The 22862-nt window shown below is 47.8% G+C and overlaps 1 protein-coding gene across 2 annotated transcripts; it reads right to left on the reverse strand.

The window, feature by feature from the left end:
- Nucleotides 1–1379: 1379 nt before the first annotated feature.
- On the reverse strand, nucleotides 1380–21598 carry LOC147612708 (riboflavin biosynthesis protein PYRR, chloroplastic-like). Of its 2 annotated transcripts, XM_086783282.1 has the most exons (9): nucleotides 21188–21597; nucleotides 14157–14294; nucleotides 6507–6606; nucleotides 6279–6404; nucleotides 5050–5363; nucleotides 4721–4840; nucleotides 4391–4639; nucleotides 1973–2098; nucleotides 1380–1895 (listed from the first exon to the last, which is right to left on the reverse strand). In XM_086783282.1, the coding sequence occupies exons 1-9, from the start codon at nucleotides 21491–21493 to the stop codon at nucleotides 1617–1619; spliced, it is 1758 nt and encodes a 585-aa protein (XP_086639408.1). In that variant the 5' UTR covers nucleotides 21494–21597; the 3' UTR covers nucleotides 1380–1616. The 2 variants fall into 2 exon arrangements, with proteins under 2 accessions (XP_086639408.1, XP_086639409.1); XM_086783283.1 differs by lacking the exon at nucleotides 14157–14294 and having other exon boundaries at nucleotides 21188–21598.
- Nucleotides 21599–22862: the final 1264 nt, after the last annotated feature.

Here is a 22862-nt window from a genome sequence, read left to right on the forward strand (position 1 = left end):
CTTAAATGTGGTGACCACCTTTCTGGATTGGTGCGTTCCTGTAGCCTCGCCCTCCTCTCGCTTCTTTCTCCCGACTTAACATTCCCCTGGCAATCTTTGGCATTCGGGAGGACTCCTTTCCAAATTGACAGCCAAAGCCCACCACTGTGCACAACACTCTTGGAGGACTATCCAGCATCCCTTAGCAGATGAGGATAGTTGGCCTTCATGACTGCAAGTGGGACATCAACCCCTCCCCTTTTGAGGTAACCCACCATTTGTCCGGAGGTTCCCTTTCTCCAGTACTCAGCTCAGTTGGGTCACGGCATCCGGCTTCAGGAAGGTCAATGACACGGCCCACTTGCGAGCTCAGGGTCTCTCCCCCTTGTTCCCTCACTGATTTTGCGCATCGGCTTTGGGAGAGTTTTCGCCCTTGTAAGATCACCCTCTTCCCCAAGTGACACAGCACCATTGCATTCGGGATTAGCCAAACGCACAACAGGTTCGTTGGAGGATCCTCTTGCCTGTTGGAACACCTCTATGCCCATCACTCTCCTGAACATTACATGGGGAACAATTACTTGGACCATTATTGTTGGACAAGTCACATGCACATGTCATTTCCGAGCATCCACAAGCATTCGTATTTCCCGAATCAAACTGAAGTGCTCTTCAACTATTTAATTAAAAAACTTACACAGCATCAGTAACTCTCTTGTCCCAAAAGCCTTCCTTATCTCTCTAGGATAGGTTTGTTAAGGTAACTTTACTGAAGCCCTCCTTATCACTCTAGGTCCCATGTCAGATAGGTCACAAATGGAACTGGCATGGCTCTCCATCTAGCACATTAGCAGATATCCATGTCATGGTGGCACACCATGTTCCCACTTCTCCTGGATTCTCCCCTGGCTTTCACTGGCAGTTGATTACCGGTAAAATGGCATGGCAGATTTGCAGAGCATGCTGCAGGGAGACCACCGAGGGCATAGCGACACCTCTGCAGAGGTCATTTGAGCTATCTGGACCGGTCTCATCCAGACAGTGTGGCCACTTATCCACACACATTGTCATTTGAGCTATCCAGACCGATCTCATCCACACACCACCTGGCCACTAGGAGCATTCAAAGCAGCTCCTGGGCCAAGCAGGAGAGGGGTACAGGGGAGGCAACACACTTTTCTTAGTATTTGGAGGCTGGGTCCTTTCTTGTCCAGCAGCAAGTCCACTTCTTTTGGCACTAGTGCCCATGCCCAACACCTTCACCTTCACCCACACCCCCAACCCTCTTTTCTTTGCTTCTGAGTAACTACCTGTATATGAGGGCTGTAATTTGGGTTTTCCATGGTATTTTTTCTACTTAAATAATATTAAGGATCTTGTTATCAGTAAAAAGGAAAAAAGAAATGTAACTGCCTCAAATTCTATTACATTTTGAGAAAATCTTACACAATGTCACACAAAAGTGGCAGTGAGAGTTAAGGCCACGTCACTTGCCTGATTTATCACATTATGGGGAATAAAAATAACATTTACATCGGTTTCAATCCACCCCTCAGATCTCCACTTCAGCAAGTTACAAAGCACATGCATAAGCATGTTGAAGCCCCTTGTAATTGCAGGTGTACAATATCAGGCTCTTATAAAGAAAATTTCACTTCAGTAGCATAATGCATGTTGATCTTCTTATCACTTTCTTTCAGACAGTCTGCTCGGAGCCTCATGAGCAAGCGCCCAAGGTGATTTAGGCCTTCCCCTTCTCGCCCAGCCCCCCAAAACAGATCATGGGGGGAGCCTTCAGCAAGTATAGATCCAGATGTTGAAAGCAGCAAAGATCGCAAGAAAGGGTACTTTGTGAACTTGGAATGAAGAGCAGTATACATCACTTCTAGTTTAACTGTGTCCCAATCAGAGCGCACCTGCAATAAAAAACAAATGTCAGGCAGAAGATTTCTCAACAGATTGTCCTTTTTAAAAAAGTTAATAATATAGGTACCAGGTCAGGTCGCTGCTTTGCTAAGGTCCTCCCTAATCTTGCTGCTTCTTCCGGACTTTCTGCTTCTTGAATTCTTTGAATATGATCTGATACGAGAGGGTCTTGGACTCCTTCAAATTTTTGTGCCTGTTACAAGGCAGTGACTGGTTATCAAAACTCTACACTTGGCATGCCTCCTCCATTGTTGTTATACAGACAAATAAAAAGTTCACATTTTCCAAACCTACACTATTATTATAATACTCCGGTCTCAAGGACCCTTCTGTTCATTCTTTAAAATAAACCACCTTCCCCTCCCTCACTCCACACCCCAGCCTAGATAGAGCACATCAGCTGCACCAGATGTCCCCATTCAACAGGCCTCAGGCGACCATCCATGCCGTGGCTCCTGATTCATGAGATCCTATCCTTAAGATTTCTGAAGATGATATCAAATGAACATGAGAAATTCAAAGATGGATTTGGCCGCCCAGGGAAATGAAGAGACCAAGAGACAACAAGCCGAGGGACTCATGGAGGCGAGGGTCGTCCACTCACGGGATGGGAGGGAGGGGGAGGCGAGGGGTCACTTTATTAAAACATTCATTGACATCGAGAGACCTTGACGCCCTCACACACAAAGGAGAGGACAGCAAGACCCCACGCAAGCCTTAATCACAGATTTCTTTAGCCCCCAGCAGACTAAGCCACCCGTATTCACCCAAGGACGGAGAACCGCATGCAGCAGATGGGACACATGCAGCAGCCCCGTCCTTCTAATCAATCTTGGGAGATTCTAGCTACTCGCAATTGTAGAGTTATCAAAATATTCTGCTTGAAACACCCCAAAGCAAGAATCACACTTACGCAGATATCTGCCCAAGATCCATACACACGTTAGCATAGCTATCCAAGTGCCTGTAATCCATGGTCATGAATGTCCGCACCCTCGAAGCATGCATGTCCCATACCTTGCACCCCGAGTTCTCACACAATTGCGACTAGCAGTGGGCTAACCAGTAGCATGGTCCTTGGGAGGTCCCTCTCCCAAGGTCTAAGTCCCATCAAGGAGCTCCCTCAATAATGAGCCAAAACCCAACTATGAGCCCATAATCGAATTCATCACTAAGTTGGTTGTCCAGTCTCAGGTTCAAACTCCACTGAAGGCTTCCCGTTGGTACGTGGCTGGGCACGGTCACGGTAGATGCACCTACGGACGGGGAAAAGGAGACTACGGATGGTGGAAAAGGTTAATTTATAGTAGGATCTACTTCCAAAAAAAAAGATGTCCGGCCTCATGGTAGCCTCATTATGTCCAGACACGGAAAATAACATTCTCCCCTTCCTAATGAGAGGAAGACTTGAAGGCAAAATCTAGATGGTGGTGCCGGAGTGAAGCAACATCTCCCAATTGTTGTCTTCATCCGTGCGATCTTTTGATTTAACCGACCACTCAAAAACTAACACGTTTCTAAGGTTCATTCCCTATGATCAACAACCACAACTGGCTCATGGGAACAAACGAATAGATCCTCAAGTCTTGAGCTCCTGGTCAGACACCAAGCATCTCTTGCACCTAGTATTTCTTTCAATCTACTAACATGAAAGACAAGATGCACACGAACTCCATCCAAGAGATGCAATGTGTAAGCCACCTCAATCATCTTTTTCAAGTTCAAATAAGACTTTTTCAAACCTCATTAACTGCGAATCATCAAGTAAACTCATTGGCCTTCTTTCATGACTCTAGCTGACCACTTTTAGTCAGCACCTTGTATGCTCTATTGACCTTCTTTCACAACTCAGCTAACCGCTTTTAGTCAGCACCTTGTATGCTCTTTCAAATGAACATAAGCCATGATACCAAACGAAAACCCCAAGATCCACACACACATAAACATAACCTTGAAGCTATCCAAATACCTGTAATCCATGGTCACCGACACATCAACATAACCAAGCATGCAATAGGTAGGTTCAGCTAGCACTCGCCCCCCAACCGTGGGCTCCAAACCGAATACAATAGGAAGCCACCCTAAACCGAATACAACAGGAAGCCACCCCAAGCTAGAGGCCAACAACCCCAGCCTAGTCTGCACTCTCAAAGCATGCACGTCCCATACCATACACCCGCATTCCTCACAACTGTCATCGATGTAACTAGCCAGTGGGCTTACCAATAGTTCAGCCCTTGGGTCTATAACCTTTTCTCTGTTCATTGTATCCTATAATTTTTCTTCGGCATCATGTGTTTGTAACCTTCAGTCAGCTCCCCCGGCACTCAACACCCCCCCCCCCCAAAAAAAAAAAACACACACACACACACACACCCCACCAAACAACAAACAATTTGGTATATATGATAAATCTGGTTTCAAGTGACCTTATTCAACCACTATTCACATTCATATTCTCATTTTTTGTTAAATAGAAACAGACCTGATAGTAATGCTCAACACTTGTCCACTGCACATCCTTTCCTTCAGAATTCGTAACAGTTATGGGGTGAGGTGAAAAGTTGGAGAAGGCACCAAGGACATCCCATGCCTTATAAAACGAGATAATGGTTGGTTTCTCTGAAAACGATGCTGTTTCTGAGTTACTAAGTTCGTCCAACCCGGCGGGAACTTGAAGCCTTAGATCAGGAATGGGTTGCAAGTACCCAGTAATAAGCATGTCCGGACCGATCTGTAACACATAACCACAAATGCACTGGAAATTAAAACCTCTACAACACTTGCGTTTGTTATATTGTATAACGAATGTTACCTGCTCAAAGGACACATCTGCTAGGTTAAGAGCCTGAGTCATTTCTACCATTCCCATGTCTCCAACAGGAGAGGGTGCAATCACACCTCCAATTATCTTGGGCGCAACAAATGCAATCACCTGCTCTGAACCAGATAAAAACTGCTTATCACCATAAGCTTGCGTATATTTTTATTAGGTCAGCAAACCAGGTGCATGCGTGCACGTGAGCATGCGTGTGCGTGTATGTGTGCATGCGTGCGTGCGTGCGTGTGCATGTGTGTGTGAAAGTTGATGGAGAGAGAGAGAGAGAGAGAGAGAGAGAGAGAGAGAGAGAGTACCATACTTACTTTGTGAATGATACCAGATGTGATTGCAGGTGCAGCCAAAGTGCCTCCACATTCCCAAAGGACACTCAGAAAGCCTCGGTCATAACAATACTCCATAACTCCCTTTGGTGTCAGGTAATCAAACTCTACAATTTCCACTCCCTTTTTCTCTAGTCTATGTTGAAAATCTTTCCGGGCTCCTCTTTGTGTCATGACTATGGTAGGTGTGCTAGAAACATCCCAGAGATTAGCATCCTCAGGCAAATTCAAACATCGAGACATCACTATGCGCACAGGCAAATGACCACCCTCCTGCCTAGTTGTCAACCTTGGATCTGCAAGAAAGATTGCATCAAGAAAGTCAAGTACCTTCAAGTGAAGAACTGTTAGGAAGTTAATAATTTAGCAAATCAGGTGTGTGTGTGTGTGTGATGGTTTTTTGTTTTCAAGGGGGGTGGGACATGGCTGCATGCCAGCTCGAGAGAGCATGCCCGTGTCACAATGAGGTTTCTTTCATTTTTAGGATTTATTTAAAAATGTTACATCTCTCGGGGGAAAACAGAAAGGTTTCAAAAGAACAGTACGTTTCACAATTATTAAGTACAGATAAAAAATACATGTAACTTATTAAGAAACTTGAAACAACACATCGAAATTGAAATGAAAGGTCAAAGCAGTACTAAGTAGTGATTTGGAAATTGGACTAAAGATGGGAGAATCTTAGAAAGAGAACCAGGAGAACTAAAGGAAAAAACAGAAATAAAGAGGAACAGAAAGAAGCAAGATAAAGACAAGGAAGAAAATGAAGAAAGAATGACAAAACGGGAGGAAGAAGAAGAGAGAAGGAAGCAGAATAAGTCAGGGCAGAAAGAGGAAGAAGTCACAGTGGAAAGAGGAAGAAGAACAAGACGGTGTTGAGATAAGAGGAAGAAAGAAGAAGAGGAGAAGAAATCGAAGAGAAGTCGGAAGAAGGAGATGGTTGCAGCATGGTAGTAGAAACAGAACAAGCAGGACAAAACGAGAGTGATTTTGAGTGAAACAAATGCAGAATCAAGGCAGAAGAGGAATCTCAAGCAAATAGGCCAAAAAGAAAACAAAAAATTCCTAAACTAAGTTTTGCTGAGAGTTTTTTCATAACTTTTGAAACATATAGGGCTAGAAACGTTTCGAAGGTTTCACGGGCTAGAAATGGGTTATTCATATTTCGGGTCTGTGTGGGTGTATCAGTATGTGAAAGAAGAAGATCTTACTGTCACGGCGTACTGTGTTTCCTCCAACAATGATAGCATCGCTCCGCCCACGAGTAGAAAACACTCTCTGTCGAGACAACTTGCTAGTGACCCAAGCTGCATGTCCAGTAGTGGCAGCAATCTTACCTATAGATGCAAGAGTAGAACATCACAAGCCTGTGGGAAGGAATAACCATCCTTTTTGAACTTTTTTCCACCGACTAACAAGCATTGATTACCAAACCTCACCATCAAGTGTCATGGCATACTTAAGAGTAGAGAATGGGCTGTGAAACGAGGCCCTATAGAGAAGAGGAACATTCACATACTGGCAGGCTCTCAAGGCTTTCTGCAAAAGCAACACAGGCTGAAAGATTAGCAAGCTAATTCCTTGTTACAGAAAAAATAATACTAGAAATAGAAACTAGAATTGACGTGAAAAGCCTGATACATCATCATTGCCTAAAGACCAGTACAAAGGGAAGCTCAAAATTAAGAGGGTGGTTTCTTCACAAGGAGGTCCAGAAGTGCTACAACATGGTTAAGGGTCAGAGGATGGTTGCTCCCTATGATTCACCAGAAGAAAAAGACCTGATCTACTCTACTGTCATGAAGCAAGACAGTTTGCAGGCATCTTCCACCAAAACATGGGTGCTTTTCAATCTGCCACCTTCCCAAAGTCCATCAGATAAAGAGGAATTCGCAAGGATGGGAAAGAGCAAGACCACCACTTTTGCTCCTCTGCTCTTTACAGGCAACCCCCACCCCCCCTTGCTAGTCATCCATTGGGGGTTTCTTTTTTTTAAAAGGGAAATTTGAAGTGCAAGTGCTCTTTGAAACACGCACACACACCATCATATATATATCACTTACAGGATGCCTCAGCACAATGCTGCCAGCGGGGTTTGAACCTGCGACCTCCTATGGCACAAACCCCTAATTTCTCCGGACATGCAGGGCATGTTAAATCTTGGGCATCTGTATGTTTCATGTGGGCACGGCCCATATGTTATCCAAGGTCATGAGTCCAAGGTCATGGTTGGATGATTTGGATCTCAGGCATGGCCCACTTGGAGGTCACTAGATGTTTTGGATCCTGGGCAGGGCCCATGGATATGTTTTAAATATCCGGCAGGGCTCTTGGGCAGGACCCACCTTTGGAGTGGAGATCTCGGGCAGGGCCCATATGGAGATCTTGGGTAGGGCCCACCTTCGCAGTGAAGATCTCAGGGGGGGGCCCATATACAGATCTTGCACTTATATTGATACTGACCATGTACACAAGGTGTACAAGATGGCAGATGATATTCATGGAATAAACCACAGCATAGCTTAGCCTTGGATAAGCTCAATATAAGGTTAGCCTTGTGTTATGCTTGCAGGAAGTTAGAGTTGGCCTTGGCTGATTCTCCAAGTTTGCATATGCATATGTTAGAAGTCATCTCCTGTCTATTTGTATACACCAGGGCCTCTGTTGTGGGTGTGCCCGCCCGTATATCATTTTTCCACACTCCCCGTATTTTTTCCCTATTTTTTCCATTTTTTTCTAGTGGCTGGAGGGCTGCCAGTTGATGCCAGGAGCACTCTGAAGCTGGCCGATTGCATCTGTAGCAGTCGTGGGCTGTCTGAGTGCTGGCCGACTTGTTCTGTGCAGACGTGGGGCACCAGATGCTGGCCGACTGCTGTTTTTCAGCAGTCGTGGACATTTACCTAGTCATGGGTATTTTTTAGTGCTGGCCGACTGCCCTCATGGGCTTGTATATATTGCCCCCCATCCTCCTCCACTTTCTCATTCAGTTATCTCCGGGATCTTGTGTATAGAGAAGAGTTTACACACATCTCTCTGTGTTTCTTGTGCTGATTATTTTCTGCAGTCTACTTGCTCTTGTCTACCCAAGTTTGGATATCATTTCCGCTGCATATTCTGACATGGTATCAGAGCCCTAGGCTCTAGCAGATCTTGGGCGTTTTTTCTGAGCAAGAGGGGGAGCAACAGGTTGCTGATCGGTGGACTGTTTCGGGCTGAACGGGAAGTGAAGGTGCAAGAGGAAGGCGGGCAGAGGGGCTGGACAGCCACTTGCATATTTTCTGATTTTCAGATTTTTTCCCACCCACCCACCCTTTCAGGTTACTCTCCGAGATGGCGGATTTACTCGAGATGGCTGAGAAGCACGTGAAGATTCCGACTCTCCCCACGTTCCCAGTGGATCGGCAGTTGGACGGGTCCAATTATGGCATCTGGAAGGTCATGATGGAGTCAGTTCTGGAGTCATATGATCTTGCTGATTTTATTATCAAAGGGGTGCCAAGGCCGGAAGCCGAGGAAGGGGAGGTTTTATCGACGAGGAAGGACCGCGAGGCACAGGCACAAATGTGGGACCGTGTCAACGCCAGGGTCCGGTCATTTATATTCCTCAATTGCACACCACAGGTGATCAACCATGTGAAGCACATGACGCTGGCGAGAGGCATATGGGAGCACTTGGCTTCTTTGTACAACAGGGTGTCACCCATGAAGCGGATATCCTTGGAAGTGCAGATGCGGGTTATGAACCCTGCAAAGTCTTCGACGATGCGGGAACACATTAACAAGCTGCAGGCCCTTCAGCAGGAAGTCCTTCAAGCTGGGAAAGAGATATCGTCCGAAGATATGGCCATCACGTTACTTTCCCACTTGCCTGGTCAGTATTCCGCTTTCTATTCCTCGTTGATCACTAGTGGCAGGCTCAGCACCATTACTTGGGAGGAGCTTGTGCCAATGGTCTTGGACCAGGAGGAACGTTTCACGAACCCTCCTCACGGCGGAGGTTCGGAGGCCTTAACTGGCCAACGGTCGAAAGGCCGTAATACCAACAAGGGCAAAGGGAAGGCTTCACCAGATAAGGCTTCCGAGAAGAAGCCCGATCCAGAACGAGAGAAGCTGAAGGCCGAAAGATCTTGCAATGATTGTGGCGAGAAAGGCCACTACTGCAGGAAGTGCCCTAAGCGGACAGGGAAGAGTGCTCAGTCCTCAGCCTCAGCTGCGAAGACTCCGGCATTTGTGCACTTGGAGATGGTGGACTTTGATGATTCATCGTCTGCGAGCGAGGAGGCAGTTGGCTTCACCGCAAAGGATACTCGGGAATGGATTCTCGACAGTGGTGCTTCCAGGCACATGACTCCATCCCGTGACTTCTTCCTGGATCTGAAGCGGCAGTCAGGTCGTATCTTTATTGGTGATAACTCCACTATTCCGATTCATAGTGAGGGCCGGATGGAGATCATTCCCAACGGCAAGGGGGGCAAGCATGCTTCCCGTGTTCTTTATGTCCCTGCTCTGGGCTTTCATCTTTTGTCAGTGCATGAGGTATGCAAGACTGGCTTTCGGGTGGAATTTGAGGAGCATTCAGTTGCTCTAAGGGACCGTGAGACAGGCAAAGTTGTTTGGGAAGGCGGTGTGGAGAACGGTATCTACAAACTCTCTGCACTCTCCTCACTGACAGGCTCTCAGGTCGGAGACTTGTGGCACTTTCGTTTTGGCCACTTGAATGTGGATGCTTTGCGGCGCGCCTTCCGGGACCAGATGGTGGTTGGCTTGCCAGATGTTGGTAGTAGGCAAGGACGCTGCAGTTCTTGCATACGTGGTAAGCAGCACAGGGAATCCTTTCCGAAGCAGGCTTCCAGGCGGGCTTCGAAACCTTTGGAGTTGATTCACACTGACTTGTGTGGACCACAGCAGATACCATCCTTGGGAGGATCTCTCTACTTCATGCTGCTTGTTGATGATTGTACCAGATTCACGTGGGTCTACTTTCTTTCACAGAAGGACCAGGCTTTTGCTCGGTTCAAGGATTGGCACGTGATGGTGGAGAAAGAGTCTGGATTTCAGGTCAAGACTCTCAGGGCTGACAAAGGAGGGGAATTCTCCTTGACTGTATTCTTTCGGTTTTGTGCAGACCATGGCATCAAGAGGGAATTGGCCAATACCGGATCGCCTTCTGAGAATGGAGTTGTTGAACGTAAGAACAGGACTGTGGTGGAGATGGCGAGGACCATGCTGGAGCATCGAGATCTTCCTCGTCCACTTTGGGGTGAGGCTGTGGCGACAGCTGTCCATACCATTAACCGCTCTCCGACGACTTCTGTACCCCATATGACTCCATTTGAGGCATATTTTGGCAGGAAACCCGATGTCTCGCACTTCCGTGTCTTTGGGAGTGACGCGTATGTACATATTCCGAAGAAGCAGAGGGGGAAGCTTGACTCCAAGTCCCGCAAGCTGGTATTTGTGGGGTATAACTCTCTTTCCAAGGGATACAGGTTGTATGATCCAGAGAGGAACGAGATTGTTGTCAGCCGGGATGTGGTCTTTGACGAGCATGTTCCAGCATCCACTGTCGAGGAGCCGCCACTTCTTGGAGATCCAGAGTCTGATGATGATTCCCAGTCTACCACTCCAGTTGATCCACCTCAGTCATCACAGGAGGTTGAGCCCGCAGCTGGAGTTGAGCCCCCGCGACCACAGGAGGCTCCACGATCTGTTGGAGTACCTAGGTGGTTGATGGACACCCTTCGGGAGTCGGGTGTCACGGAGCTACCCTCCGAGTGGACCACAGAGGATGGCCCTCGAAGATCACATCGAGTTCGAGATAAAAGCAACACGGCGGAGCTTCTTCAGGTGAACTATGCTCTTATGTCTCGTATCATACGGGATAAAGAGCCCACTTCCGTAAAGGAAGCCCTTTCACAGGATACTTGGAGGGAAGCCATGCAGGTGGAACTTGACGCCATCGAGAAGAACAACACTTGGGAGTTGGTACCGAGGCCGTCGAAGCGGTCAGTCATTGGTGTCAAATGGGTCTTTAAGACCAAGTACGCGGCTGATGGGTCGGTGGACAAACACAAAGCCAGGCTCGTGGCTAAGGGTTATGCTCAGCGGCCAGGCATCGACTACGAGGATACCTTTGCACCGACAGCGCGGATGACCACGATTCGGACCGTTCTTGCCCTTGCTTCTTCTCAGAGGTGGCCCGTGTACCAGATGGATGTAAAATCGGCGTTCCTTAATGGTGACCTGCAGGAGGAGGTGTACGTTGAGCAGCCTCCAGGCTTCATTGTTCCAGGATCGGAAGGGATGGTTTACACGTTACGTAAGGCCTTGTATGGTCTTAAGCAGGCTCCGCGGGCTTGGAATCAGAAGATTGATTCCTTCTTTATTCGGACTGGATTCCAGAGATCGGTTGCAGATCCGAACCTGTATCTCTTTCGGGAACGCGGCATGGTCACACTCATCATCCTTTATGTGGATGATCTCATTCTCACCGGCGGTCATGTGGAGCACATTGGAGTGACGAAGGCTGCCTTGTCAAAGGAGTTTGAGATGACCAACTTAGGCTTACTCCACCTCTTCTTGGGATTGGAGATCTGGCAGACCCAGAGGGGGTTTTTCGTCTCTCAGCAGCGGTATGTTCATGAGTTGCTTGAGGCCTTTGGGATGGAGAACTGCAAGCCTATTACTTCGCCGATGGACCCGAACACAAAGTTAACCGTTACAGATCCTTGTGAGCCAGTTGATGCCTCGCAGTACCGGAAGTTGGTTGGTTCATTGATCTGGTTGCTGAACACCAGATTGGACTTGAGCTTCTCCGTGGGGCTGTTGAGCTCTTTTATGCAGACGCCATTGAAGACTCATTGGGACGCAGGATTGCGGATCTTGCGGTATCTGCAGAGTACGAAGGATCTGGGACTCTTTTACACAGGAGGGAATGGAGTCAAGCTCCAAGGTTGGAGTGACTCAGATTGGGGAGGAGATCCAGACACGAGGAGATCTACTTCAGGATACACTTTTACCCTCGGCTCAGGAGCGGTTTCTTGGAGCAGCAAGAAGCAGCCGACTATTGCCCTTTCTTCGACAGAGGCAGAGTATCGGGCTGCTTGTGGTGCTGCTTGTGAGGTTGTATGGCTGCGGAGGCTGCTTGGCGAGATGGGGTTTCCACAGAGGGAGCCCACAGTCATCCAGTGTGATAACCAGAGTTGTATAGCTATTGCTCGGAACCCGGTTTTCCATGCCCGGACCAAGCATATAGAGATACAGTATCACTTTGTTCGTGAGAAGATCCTGGCGGGTGACATCTTGCTACTTTATTGTTCGACGGAGGACAATGCGGCGGACCTCTTCACGAAGTCTCTACCTCAGGCTACGCTCAGGCGGCACTCCAGCTCCCTGGGGTTGGTTACACAGCCAGGAGCTGAGAGGGGGTGTTAGAAGTCATCTCCTATCTATTTGTATACACCAGGGCCTCTGTTGTGGGTGTGCCCGCCCATATATCATTTTTCCACACTCCCCGTATTTTTTCCCTATTTTTTCCATTGTTTTCTAGTGGCTGGAGGGCTGCCAGTTGATGCCAGGAGCACTCTGAAGCTGGCCGATTGCATCTGTAGCAGTCGTGGGCTGTCTGAGTGCTGGCCGACTTGTTCTGTGCAGACGTGGGGCACCAGATGCTGGCCGACTGCTGTTTTTCAGCAGTCGTGGACATTTACCTAGTCGTGGGCATTTTTTAGTGCTGGCCGACTGCCCTCATGGGCTTGTATATATTGCCCCCCATCCTCCTCCACTTTCTCATTCAGTTATCTCCGGGATCTTGTGTATAGAGAAGAGTTTACACACATCTCTCTGTGTTTCTTGTGCTGATTATTTTCTGCAGTCTACTTGCTCTTGTCTACCCAAGTTTGGATATCATTTCCGCTGCATATTCTGACAGCATATGCATCATGGATGCATGTTTATTTTTCTTTGTATGACATTGTTTTTCTGCTTGTACAATGCCTAGTATTTCTGCCTGTGATTGTCCATGGGGCTGGGGATGCACGGGCACCCTATGGATGTGATTGTGCACTTCTGCTTGGGCCTGAAGTAGTGGTCTTTTGGGTTTTGCAGGTGGTAAGTACACACTTAACTCAATTTATTGTCTTTAGTATTTTTATTAATGATTCATATTATTGTAAAAAGCGGCTGGGCATCTTATAAATTGTTCACATGGACCGGAATCAAATTTGAACATGTGGATAAGTTTTATTATGGGTGACTTCTGCACAGGCCGTACAGCAGACATCTGGGTGTCAGGGTTTCTGCAGAAACCAAGCTTCATCTGACCATACAGTCTTCTACACACATATGAGCTTCTTGTAACGAAATTTTGCAGAATTAGGGTTGACCGTACAGCTTACCGACTGGACAGAGGGTTGGCACTTCTTTCCACAAGATACACACAACTGCAGGAGGGCGGTCGCAGTATGCAGGAAGGACTTCTCCAAAGTGCTTGAGTTTTCTCTTGTTGGACAAGAGAATCAAGGCTTGTGAACTCTCCTGTTGGACAGGGGAACTCTTTTCTGGGTGATTGGGAATCACCTGGACATGCTTGCTTGCTGTGTATTCATTTGCTTGTACTTGGAGCTATCTGAAATGAACCCTGAGCACCTGTGATCTTGTATTTGGAGCAAACTCCTTTTGGAATATATTTCTTTAAGGAGGGTTTCGTTGTTGTGGCGTGCAAAAGGGGAAGGGGGGGAGAGGGGGGGGGAGCACACTTCCGGTCCCTAGTGTGCTGTGTTGTGCATATCTCTACTTGTGGTTGTGTTGTGTCATGATTAACATATCCCAAGGATTTCACTTGGAGTGTCCCTTCATTTACAACAATACAACAAGTCATTTGCGCACACTTTTTATTTTTAGTGAAATGCACACATGCGTGCGTGCGCACACACACACACATTAATATATTTACATAAAATCTTTATTTTTAGTCCACAATGCTTCTTGGAATAAGTGTGAACCTTTTACCTTTTAAAAACCCTCCAATGAGCTCTCCGAGTGCCTTACAGAATGTTCAGGGCATATAAACTGTGTAAGAATAGGCATACCTCTGCAGATGCACCCGGTTGCAGATTTTCTCCTAGAACATCCACTCTAATATTGGCACTCCTTAATTCCTTTATTGCTTTGCCTCTAAAATGCTGTAGTGGATGACGAAGCCCCACTACCACCCGTGAAACCCCTGCCTGCCAGGTCAGCACCCGCCAAGCTTCAATAAAACCAGGAAACAATTTGTTTATACTTTATCAAAATGTCAAACCATTTCTTCTTCATACGATTGAACAGAGCATATAAGGAGGATCGCATCTCTCAGCTGCCAATGTACAGACCAAAAGGATGTGAATCCACCAAGCAGTTGTTGATATGCTTAAGTCGATGTTTGGCTGCTCCAGCAACTGAATAGAGGAGCCAAAGCCACAACAAAAGAAAATGAAGCACCCATCACAAAGGGAGAGGAGCCAAGTAGGACTGAAGAGAGAGCATATGTGACAATCATCATGTCTCTGTCATTGTCCTCTGAATGCTGTGAGATGGGGGCGCCTAGGACCTCCAGGGGAGGATGGGGCTCACCTACTGAACAAAAAGAAGAAAAGAAGAAGGGAGGGACATAATCACATGGAACGTGGAACGGGAGCCGGAACGAGGCCCGATTTCAGAACGGGGACGTTTGGACTCAGAACTGGAACGGGAACGGGAACGACACGTCATCATGAGAGAAAGAGAGAGAGAGAGTCTAAACTCTAAAGAGTAGAGTGAGTTAGTGAAGAGAGAGAGATTGCAAGATAGAAAATGTGCACATTCTGTAACTTCATAGCTATAGGAATGAGAGGTTATGTCATTCCGTTCCATTCCACGCTCCCCACATGCATCCGTTCCCGGAACATGAGTTGTGTGACCAGCCACCTCACACATTCCGTGACGTTCCCACGTTCCCAAGCATTCGGGAACGACGTTCCATGTGACTATGGGGAGGGAGGGAGAGGGAGGGGGGATATGAGTAGTCTTTGTTTTACTCATCCCAGAAATGTGGGCTTCTGTATTCATAGAACTAGCAATATTATTAGAGGAAATTTGTTTGATGCCCTCCAGCCTTCCACTCTTGGCACAGTCAGTCCAGCAAGTACACGTCAACTATGGCTGGTGACTGGAACATTACTGAAGAAAAGACCTTACCGCTTTTGGAGGTGGAATAGAAATGCAAGTAAAAAACGTTGATTTGCTAGTGCACTAAGGTTATTGTTGCTGCTAGAGATTGGTCTCTTGAGCTCTGTTGAGCTTGGCATGAGAAACTTCCCTAGCTGCCCTTTCATGATGGAATCCCAGCCCGCCCCTTCCACCAGTGCACACACTGTTAAGTGCCTAAAAGACAATTTAGTTATAAGGTTAGGGTTATAGTTATTGGGAGGGCTAGGGTGCCCATGAGTGTGACTGGGGAAAGTGAGGAAGAGACGGGTGTGTGAGTTATCCCATAAGTCAAAGGGATTGTAATGCCTTGGTGCATTTTGTGTAAAACGGGATTTCCCCACTCTTGAAAGCAATTGAGTACGTTTCAGCTCATTTGCTCTTTTTTCCATGTTCTAGTTTCAGGCATTTAAATCTGCTACAGGTAGGGCAGATTTCTGGCAATCCTACTGAGGAGGAGTGAGTTTCCATCACTGCCCCTCCCCAGATCCCTGTGTTTGTGCCTTTACAGCATTGTTGTCCAATGCCGCTTGCTTTGCCCACAAAAAGGCCAACTTCAAGCTCATCCTAGTTAAGGTTATACTCACCACAGCCTCCTTCGTTGGCCAGCTTGCAGTCCACTCAGTGCCTCCCTTAAGCCCACCTGTTGATATTGCTCCTTAACTTGCTCAGGCCAACTACTTCAAATGTGCTATTACTTGTGCTGCCCCTCATTCGACCTGTTCAAGGCACCTGGAACTACCACTCACGGCATCTTTCCATCTCTGATCACCCTCAGGCTGGTAGCCGGCACCCTTCAGATGTTACCGCACCGCCGCTGCTCAGCACCGCCGTCGTTCCACTCAACTGGTCCACACTCGGTGCCCTTCAACCGTGTCCTTGCCCCTTCACATAAACAGTCGATTGCACTGGGTGCCTCTTTTTCGCATGTATTGTTAACATCCCATGCCTGCTGCACAGCCTGCCCGCCATTGCTCGTCCCCTTCATAGCTCTTCCCACCTGGGCGGGCGCCCACCCAACTGATTGCAGCCACTCACTCTCCTCATATCTGGCCACATCATTCCAGGCTCCCAGCCTCCCACACTGTACTCATTATCCACACTTGCACTTATCGCCCTATCGCTTTCTTCCACCTGCTTATTACTCCAACACAGACACGCTTATCATCCCCACGCCCTGCTTATTACCTTCCTATAATGGTTCACTTCTTGTTTCCGCCATCTGTTTATCATCTGCCTTCTCCTTCCTATCGCACCCTCACCTCCTACATATCGGCCCTCATCGTCCTTGTCACCGCCTTCTTCAATCCTGAGCATTTCCACTGCTACAGCTTATCCTCTCCTTTCTCACTCCCTATCAACCCCATCACCTAACCGTCCGCCTCCCCTCTTACCTCCTATCAATTACATTACTCACTCGGACAAAAGGGGATGCTTAATGGAGCTTCCAATTGGGCAAATCAGAGGAGTAGTACCGGTCATGCTGCACAACAATACACGGGGACAGATGGCCTTGAAAGCAGAAGGGTGTCTATGCAAACAATTTGATGGGACAATGGCAGATCGGCTCGAGGCTGTGCTGACAACTGGGTTAGCTGAATTTGATCACCATGCAGAGAGCATCCCATTACTTGGCACATGGACTACATCAATGACACTCTGGTTTCAACACCCCTCTTTTTGGACATGAGCATAGTGGTTTAAACCCATCTTGGATGAAACTGCATGTAGACATTTATGTAGATTTTTTTCACCCATGTGCATGTGGTTTGATGGTCGTATGGTTGGCAACTTGGCCTTAATTTCCAAGTCACCAATATCTGTATGAGAAGCTTGTAGGAACCACATGTGGCATGGTGTGTTAGTTTAGGAGCCAAGGGGGCGGAGGGTTAGACCCATCCTTGGTGCAATAGGGAGAAGATAGCTTGGTAACAAGAGTACTCAAGTATGACTCCACCTTCTCATTTGCATTATGGTTGATGATGGTTATCTTTTTCTCTTGGGTTGGTGGCCAGAAAGGAGTACCTCTCCCCACTCTCAGTAATTGGCAGAGTGATGGAATCCCCTGCGACAACCGCCTCGATGCTTGTGCAAGCAGCTGGGATTCCCTCACTCTGCATCTGCATTACCTTGCCGGAGTCTGTTCCTCATGTCTTATCTCTATCGAGCCTCCGTAGGGACCCTATTCTTCAGAGGGTGGGGTATTCTGGTCTTCTGGGCCAGTGTTTCATTTGTCGCCAGATGGGACACCTCGCGCGTGCCTGCCCTAAAAGGCAGTCTTGTAGAACCCTGGCCACAGATCCTCCCCCTTCCAGCGGCGTCCCTTCTCCTCCTAACGGAGGAGAGGGCTCATCGCGAGATAGCAGATCCCAGAGAATCATCAGAACTACTCTCCCCGCTGCCACCGACGATGGAGAGTGGCAGACTGCCGGCCACAGGTGGCACCGGCACCCGCCACCACATGTGGAACAGCTTCACCATGCCCATCCTCTAGAGGGGGCCCAGAACTTAGAAGCCTACTGTTCGCTCAGAGAACCATTTCGAGCATTTATTTCAGCCAAACCCCGTTGGAGAGATGGTCCCACCCGCCCCCCGCAAGGTCCAGCCACCCCCTTCTAGAGGCAGGTTCCTAGGCATGAACCTGTGCCGGAAGCCTCTCCTCCCCTAGTGGATCCTCTTTCTCAGTAGCATGCTTTTCCTTTGGTCCCTCGTACTCCCCCTCCCCCCTCCTCCTCAGTCTCCCTCTGTCTTCCCTGCTCCCCTCTCCCCACCCTCTGTGTTTCCTCTGGATGCTCCCGCCCTCCCCCCCTCTCTGACCCCCCGGCTCCTCTGCCTCCCCCTCCCTCCCCTCCCCCCCTCGTCTCCTTTCTCCCCCTCACCTCGTCCTACCCCTCTCACCTCCCCTGAGCTTTCTCGCCTCGTCATACCCCTCTCGCCTGATTCACCATTTTTCAGAGCCCGTGTTGATGACTATCGCTGCCTCCCCAGTGCAAGCCCTTCCCCTGGAGATCCCTGGAGGACCCCCCAGATTTTGGGACAACCAGTTGATTTACAGCTTTTTCAGATACCTCTCCAAGGAGACGAGTGAGTTTGCCGAGACCTCGGCACCTCTCTGCGTTTGTGTTATTTTCCACCACTCTCGGCTGGCCACTCCAAGAAGCGGCACAGTGATCTTTTCCTTTCCCTTAAGCGTGGCTCTGGATCAAGAGTGGAGCGAGGAGTCCATTTCGTCCACCATTCATGGCCAGGTGGTTGAGTTTTCTCACCATCTAAACGACCTGCACCTCACCGACATTGTCACATTTTTGGCCCTTGGCGCGTACCATAGCTGTCACGATACGAAAATTCGATACCGTACAGGAATTTTGGTGCAATATGAAATTTTGGGATCTCTACAATAAAAAAACGGTTTTTTTTAAAACGCTTGCAAACTATGGAGCTTCAAACTTGAATGTGAGGGAAGGTTGGGGAGGGGAGGGCACTTTAAAGGAGTTGCTCAAGCCTCTAGCCAAGACAAGCCAAAAAAAACAGTAAGAAAAACAAACAAAAATGGTCAAAATATAGTAAGAAAAACAGACAAAACGGTCATATTGTACCATACAATATCGTACGGTACGAACCGTACGGTATGAATTGGTTTGTACTGGTACGAGAAACAACCATGGTGCATACATAGCTTGGCTGGTCCTGTCAAAAGGATTAGGATGGAGAGATCGAGGCCTCCAGCATGGATGCACTCCTCTGCATTCACCTCCATGCTTCCTTGGCAATACCTCTACTGCCGTCTTACAGCTACCTCCATTGCGACAGCTGGACCCCCGGTACACCTACGGCAGAACAAGGAAGGAGTGGTCCTTCATGGAGGATAGAATTGGAGCCTTCCTCGGAAGGCTGTGTACCAGGATGGACTGTGATTACATGTGGAAACCACTCTGGAGTGTGCAGGAGGCACCTCTGGGAGACTTGCTGTTCAGTCTCCGTCCCCCCATAGCATCGTCACGGGTCGTCTTCTTTGGATCTGGAGGTCTTGTGTGTTTTGCTTCTTTGGCCACTAATGTGGCAACCCCCATCCCCACTATTGTATGAGTTAGCCTACCTCTAAGAGCAGCCAGCCAGAGAGAAAGAGCACCTCCCTCCCTGTTTTCTCTGTTCTACTCCCACCATGGGACTGGGCTTGTTTGTAGCCATATTTGGCATTTTCAGTAACTAATAGAAGGATCATTTTCCCGGGGGGGGAAAAAAAAAAGAATTGCAAACAATTGAAGGTGGGCAAGTGTTGATGATCGACCCAGAAACCCTATAATGAGCTAACCCTAAGCGGCTAACCCTAGCTCTGATACCATTTGTAGGTATGAGGGTTAGAGAGCTGAAGCAACAACTATGGGGGATTAAGCATTTCCATGTTGTGCATGTGCCCACACACACACACACACACACACACACACACACAGAGTATATATATAAACGACTCAATAATTTTGATTAGTTTTTAAACTCAGTTGAGTACAATGCTTTTTAAAAGCTTAAAAGCCTTATCTTTGACAAAGTCACACAAACTGGGCCATGCACATGGCAAGGCCTATGACATCATTCTGAGTCTTCCTCAGACCGCTTGATGATTCAGCTGACGTTTGGTCTACCTCGTCCTTACGTTTGGCATTCCACAGTCAACTGTCGTCAAGTAAGTTTCTTGGTAAAGTCTCCATTGTAAAGAAGTTCTCCAAAGTAATAAAGCAAATACTCCTCCTTGTGGGAGGGGGCCCTTCAGTGGGTGGTTGGGATCCCATTTGGTGTCGACTCTCCATCTCCACAGCTCTATCTCTTGTGTACAAAGATTAAAGTGGATTGCTTAAACTCACTAAAAGAAAAGGTAAAAAGAAGGCCTTGTTGCATGTTACATGATCGTACTGGTTGCATGCTACAGCACATGCAGGAAGGGTTGGACAGCAAGGAATAGATGCAGCACAGGCTGGGCAGCAGCATGTGCAACCCACAAGTCAATTGGAAATCCCAGACAGTAGGGTACAGGTCAGGTACAGCATGGACAGCAGCCAAGCAAAGTGGCAGGCCAACCTGCAAGTGATTAAGCAACATGTTTGAGGCCTGGGCAGCCTCTTTAGGCTGGCCAGGTTTGGGTACCCACACGTGTGAAGGGAAACCTTGTTATTAAGCTTTAAAATAAACCATTCAAAGTCCAAACCAAATTTGATGCAGGCAACCAGCCCTCCATGTGTTTAGCCCAATAGCCCACATGCTTGCTCAACCCACCATAGTAGACTATAAGGACCAGCCCCTAGCTGCGTACAGGCATCTCATCTCTGAGTTTAGGGGTTGGATCCCAGGGCCCAGGCATCTGTAGAAGCATCCAAGACCAGGACAAAAGCGCAATTCCAAGGAATATCATGAACCAGGTTGTTTCGACAAGGATACAATTGGAGCAGCAAGATAGACAATGAACAGTTAGAATACCACAAGCCAATGTCAACAAGTAGAGAAGGAATCCCAAGGTCAAGGTCAAAGATCTGACTACACATGACATCTGGCATATGTGTGGGCGGAATGGCAATGAAAAGCTGACATGTGGTAAACAATATCTATGAGCACCCTATGAGGTCTCTATGGGATCATGACTGCAAAGAGGACATGTTCAGTCAGTCATTGCTGCTGGTTGCCTACACCTACTGTAGTCACATGCCCCCAAAACTGGCATCTATCTCGGTGACACCGAAACATAGTTATTTTCAAAGTGAAATATGCTCCCATGGGTTACCTTAACTGAAACACACTCTCATGTCATGATGTCCAGTACCATGCAGGAAATGGGATCCCCACACATGGGAAAATCTTAAATTAACAACACAGGTAAAAAACTTGTGAGAATCGTTTGAGGACTTACTTGTTTCAATGCACGAACCCCACTATCATCTCCATGGCAGTCCCCCGGTTCAAGGTTGAGGTAAGCTGTGGAGTCTCTGGCGAGCTCTCCTGCGGTTCTGCAGGCCTGCACTTCGGCGCATGTAGTTCCTTGGCCATACAGGAAGCCACCTCCGACCACATGGGACCCCTTCGCAATAAGGCAGGCCGAATTGGGATGGGGAGCTGTATAGCCAGCTGAGCGATCGGCGAGCTCCGCTGCCCTCATCAACAGCTGTGCATCCAGCTCGCCTGGAAGTGGTGGCGGTGGAACGCCTGCTGAGAACATTTTTGCTCAACCACCTTAAGCTAGTAGCTCTTAGCCTCTGCATGAAAAGGCCAATCCCGATGCGCAAAACCACTCATGGTCAATCCGGGCATCAGCGCAACCACTTAACTTTTTTTAGCTTTAAAAACGAGAGATGGGCATTGGGGTGGGACAATAGTCCAACAATAGAGCCCATCTGTGGACCCCATCCAAGGGTGGAATAAAGAGTGTGTTGGGTAAAATCATCGCAATATAAAATAAGAGTTGCCTTGTATGCTTTTTGTTCGAAGTTATCGTTGAGACTAAGGTTCTCTTCTTGTGTGCGAACCAACAAACTCCACCAACTCGGCCCAACTTTTTCTTAGTTCATGTGCCTAAAAGTTTTCTGAGTATTCTAGAAGCTTATATCTGTTGGAATTAGGGTTGCAAGAAAGCACACAAAGCTTGGAGAAGAAGAAGCAAGAATGCACACAACACACAGTGTATTAGATTGTGTCAATGTACAAAGATAAGTTAGCCCTAGAATGATGGGCGTATATACAAGCCGGGGAAAAAAACCTCCTAAAGAGGGAAAAAATGCCCCGGCGGTCCTAAGTGTGTTCACACACATCACTGCCTATATATATGGCAACAAATCCCCCCTGGGAGTGATGGTGTGAACGAGAGCTGGCACTCATGTATAGAAAAGTGCCATGCCCGAAGTAGATCAGTCCCACAAAGGGGAGCAAGCCCAAAGCTTTGCGGAAAGCTTCGAACTTCTCACACGAGGAAGCGCCTTTGTGAAAAGATCGGCGAGGTTGTCCTGTGTTGGCACATAGGCCAAGCTGCTGAGAGTCTCTCCCTGACATAGTGATAATGCACCTCAATGTGCTTTGTGCGAGCATGAAAAACTGGGTTTCTCGCAATTGCCAATGCGCTCTGACTATTAGTGTAGATAGAGGTGGCAGACTCTTGTCCAACACCCAAGTCAGCCATAAGCCGTCTGAGCCACACACACTCAACCGTAGCTGTGAAAGCTGCCCTGTACTTAGCTTCACAACTAGAAGTGGCCATAGTAGGTTGCTTCTTGCTCAACCAAGATATGCATGAACTACCGAGCATGAAACAAAAACCACTTGTGGACACTCTTGTGTCATAGCAACCAGCCCAATCTGAGTCCGAAAAATTTAACTGCCTTCCAATGCTGAGACCCTGGGCTATGCATAAACCTGCTCACCTGTGAGACTGCAAACTGAATGTCCGGCCTCATAATGCATAAATGAGGCAACCAACAGCTGTCTGATAGAGTGTGACATCAAAGTGATCTCCTGCATCATGAAGACTCAACTTCAAACCTGTCTCCATTGGAGTAGCAATAGGCTTGCAGTCTTCAAGGCCAAATCTCCGCAAC

Source organism: Cibotium barometz, chromosome 45 (genome assembly GCF_041138505.1).
Source record: "Cibotium barometz isolate CiBa-2024 chromosome 45, ASM4113850v1, whole genome shotgun sequence".
In the NCBI taxonomy this organism is placed as follows: Eukaryota; Viridiplantae; Streptophyta; class Polypodiopsida; order Cyatheales; family Cibotiaceae; genus Cibotium; species Cibotium barometz.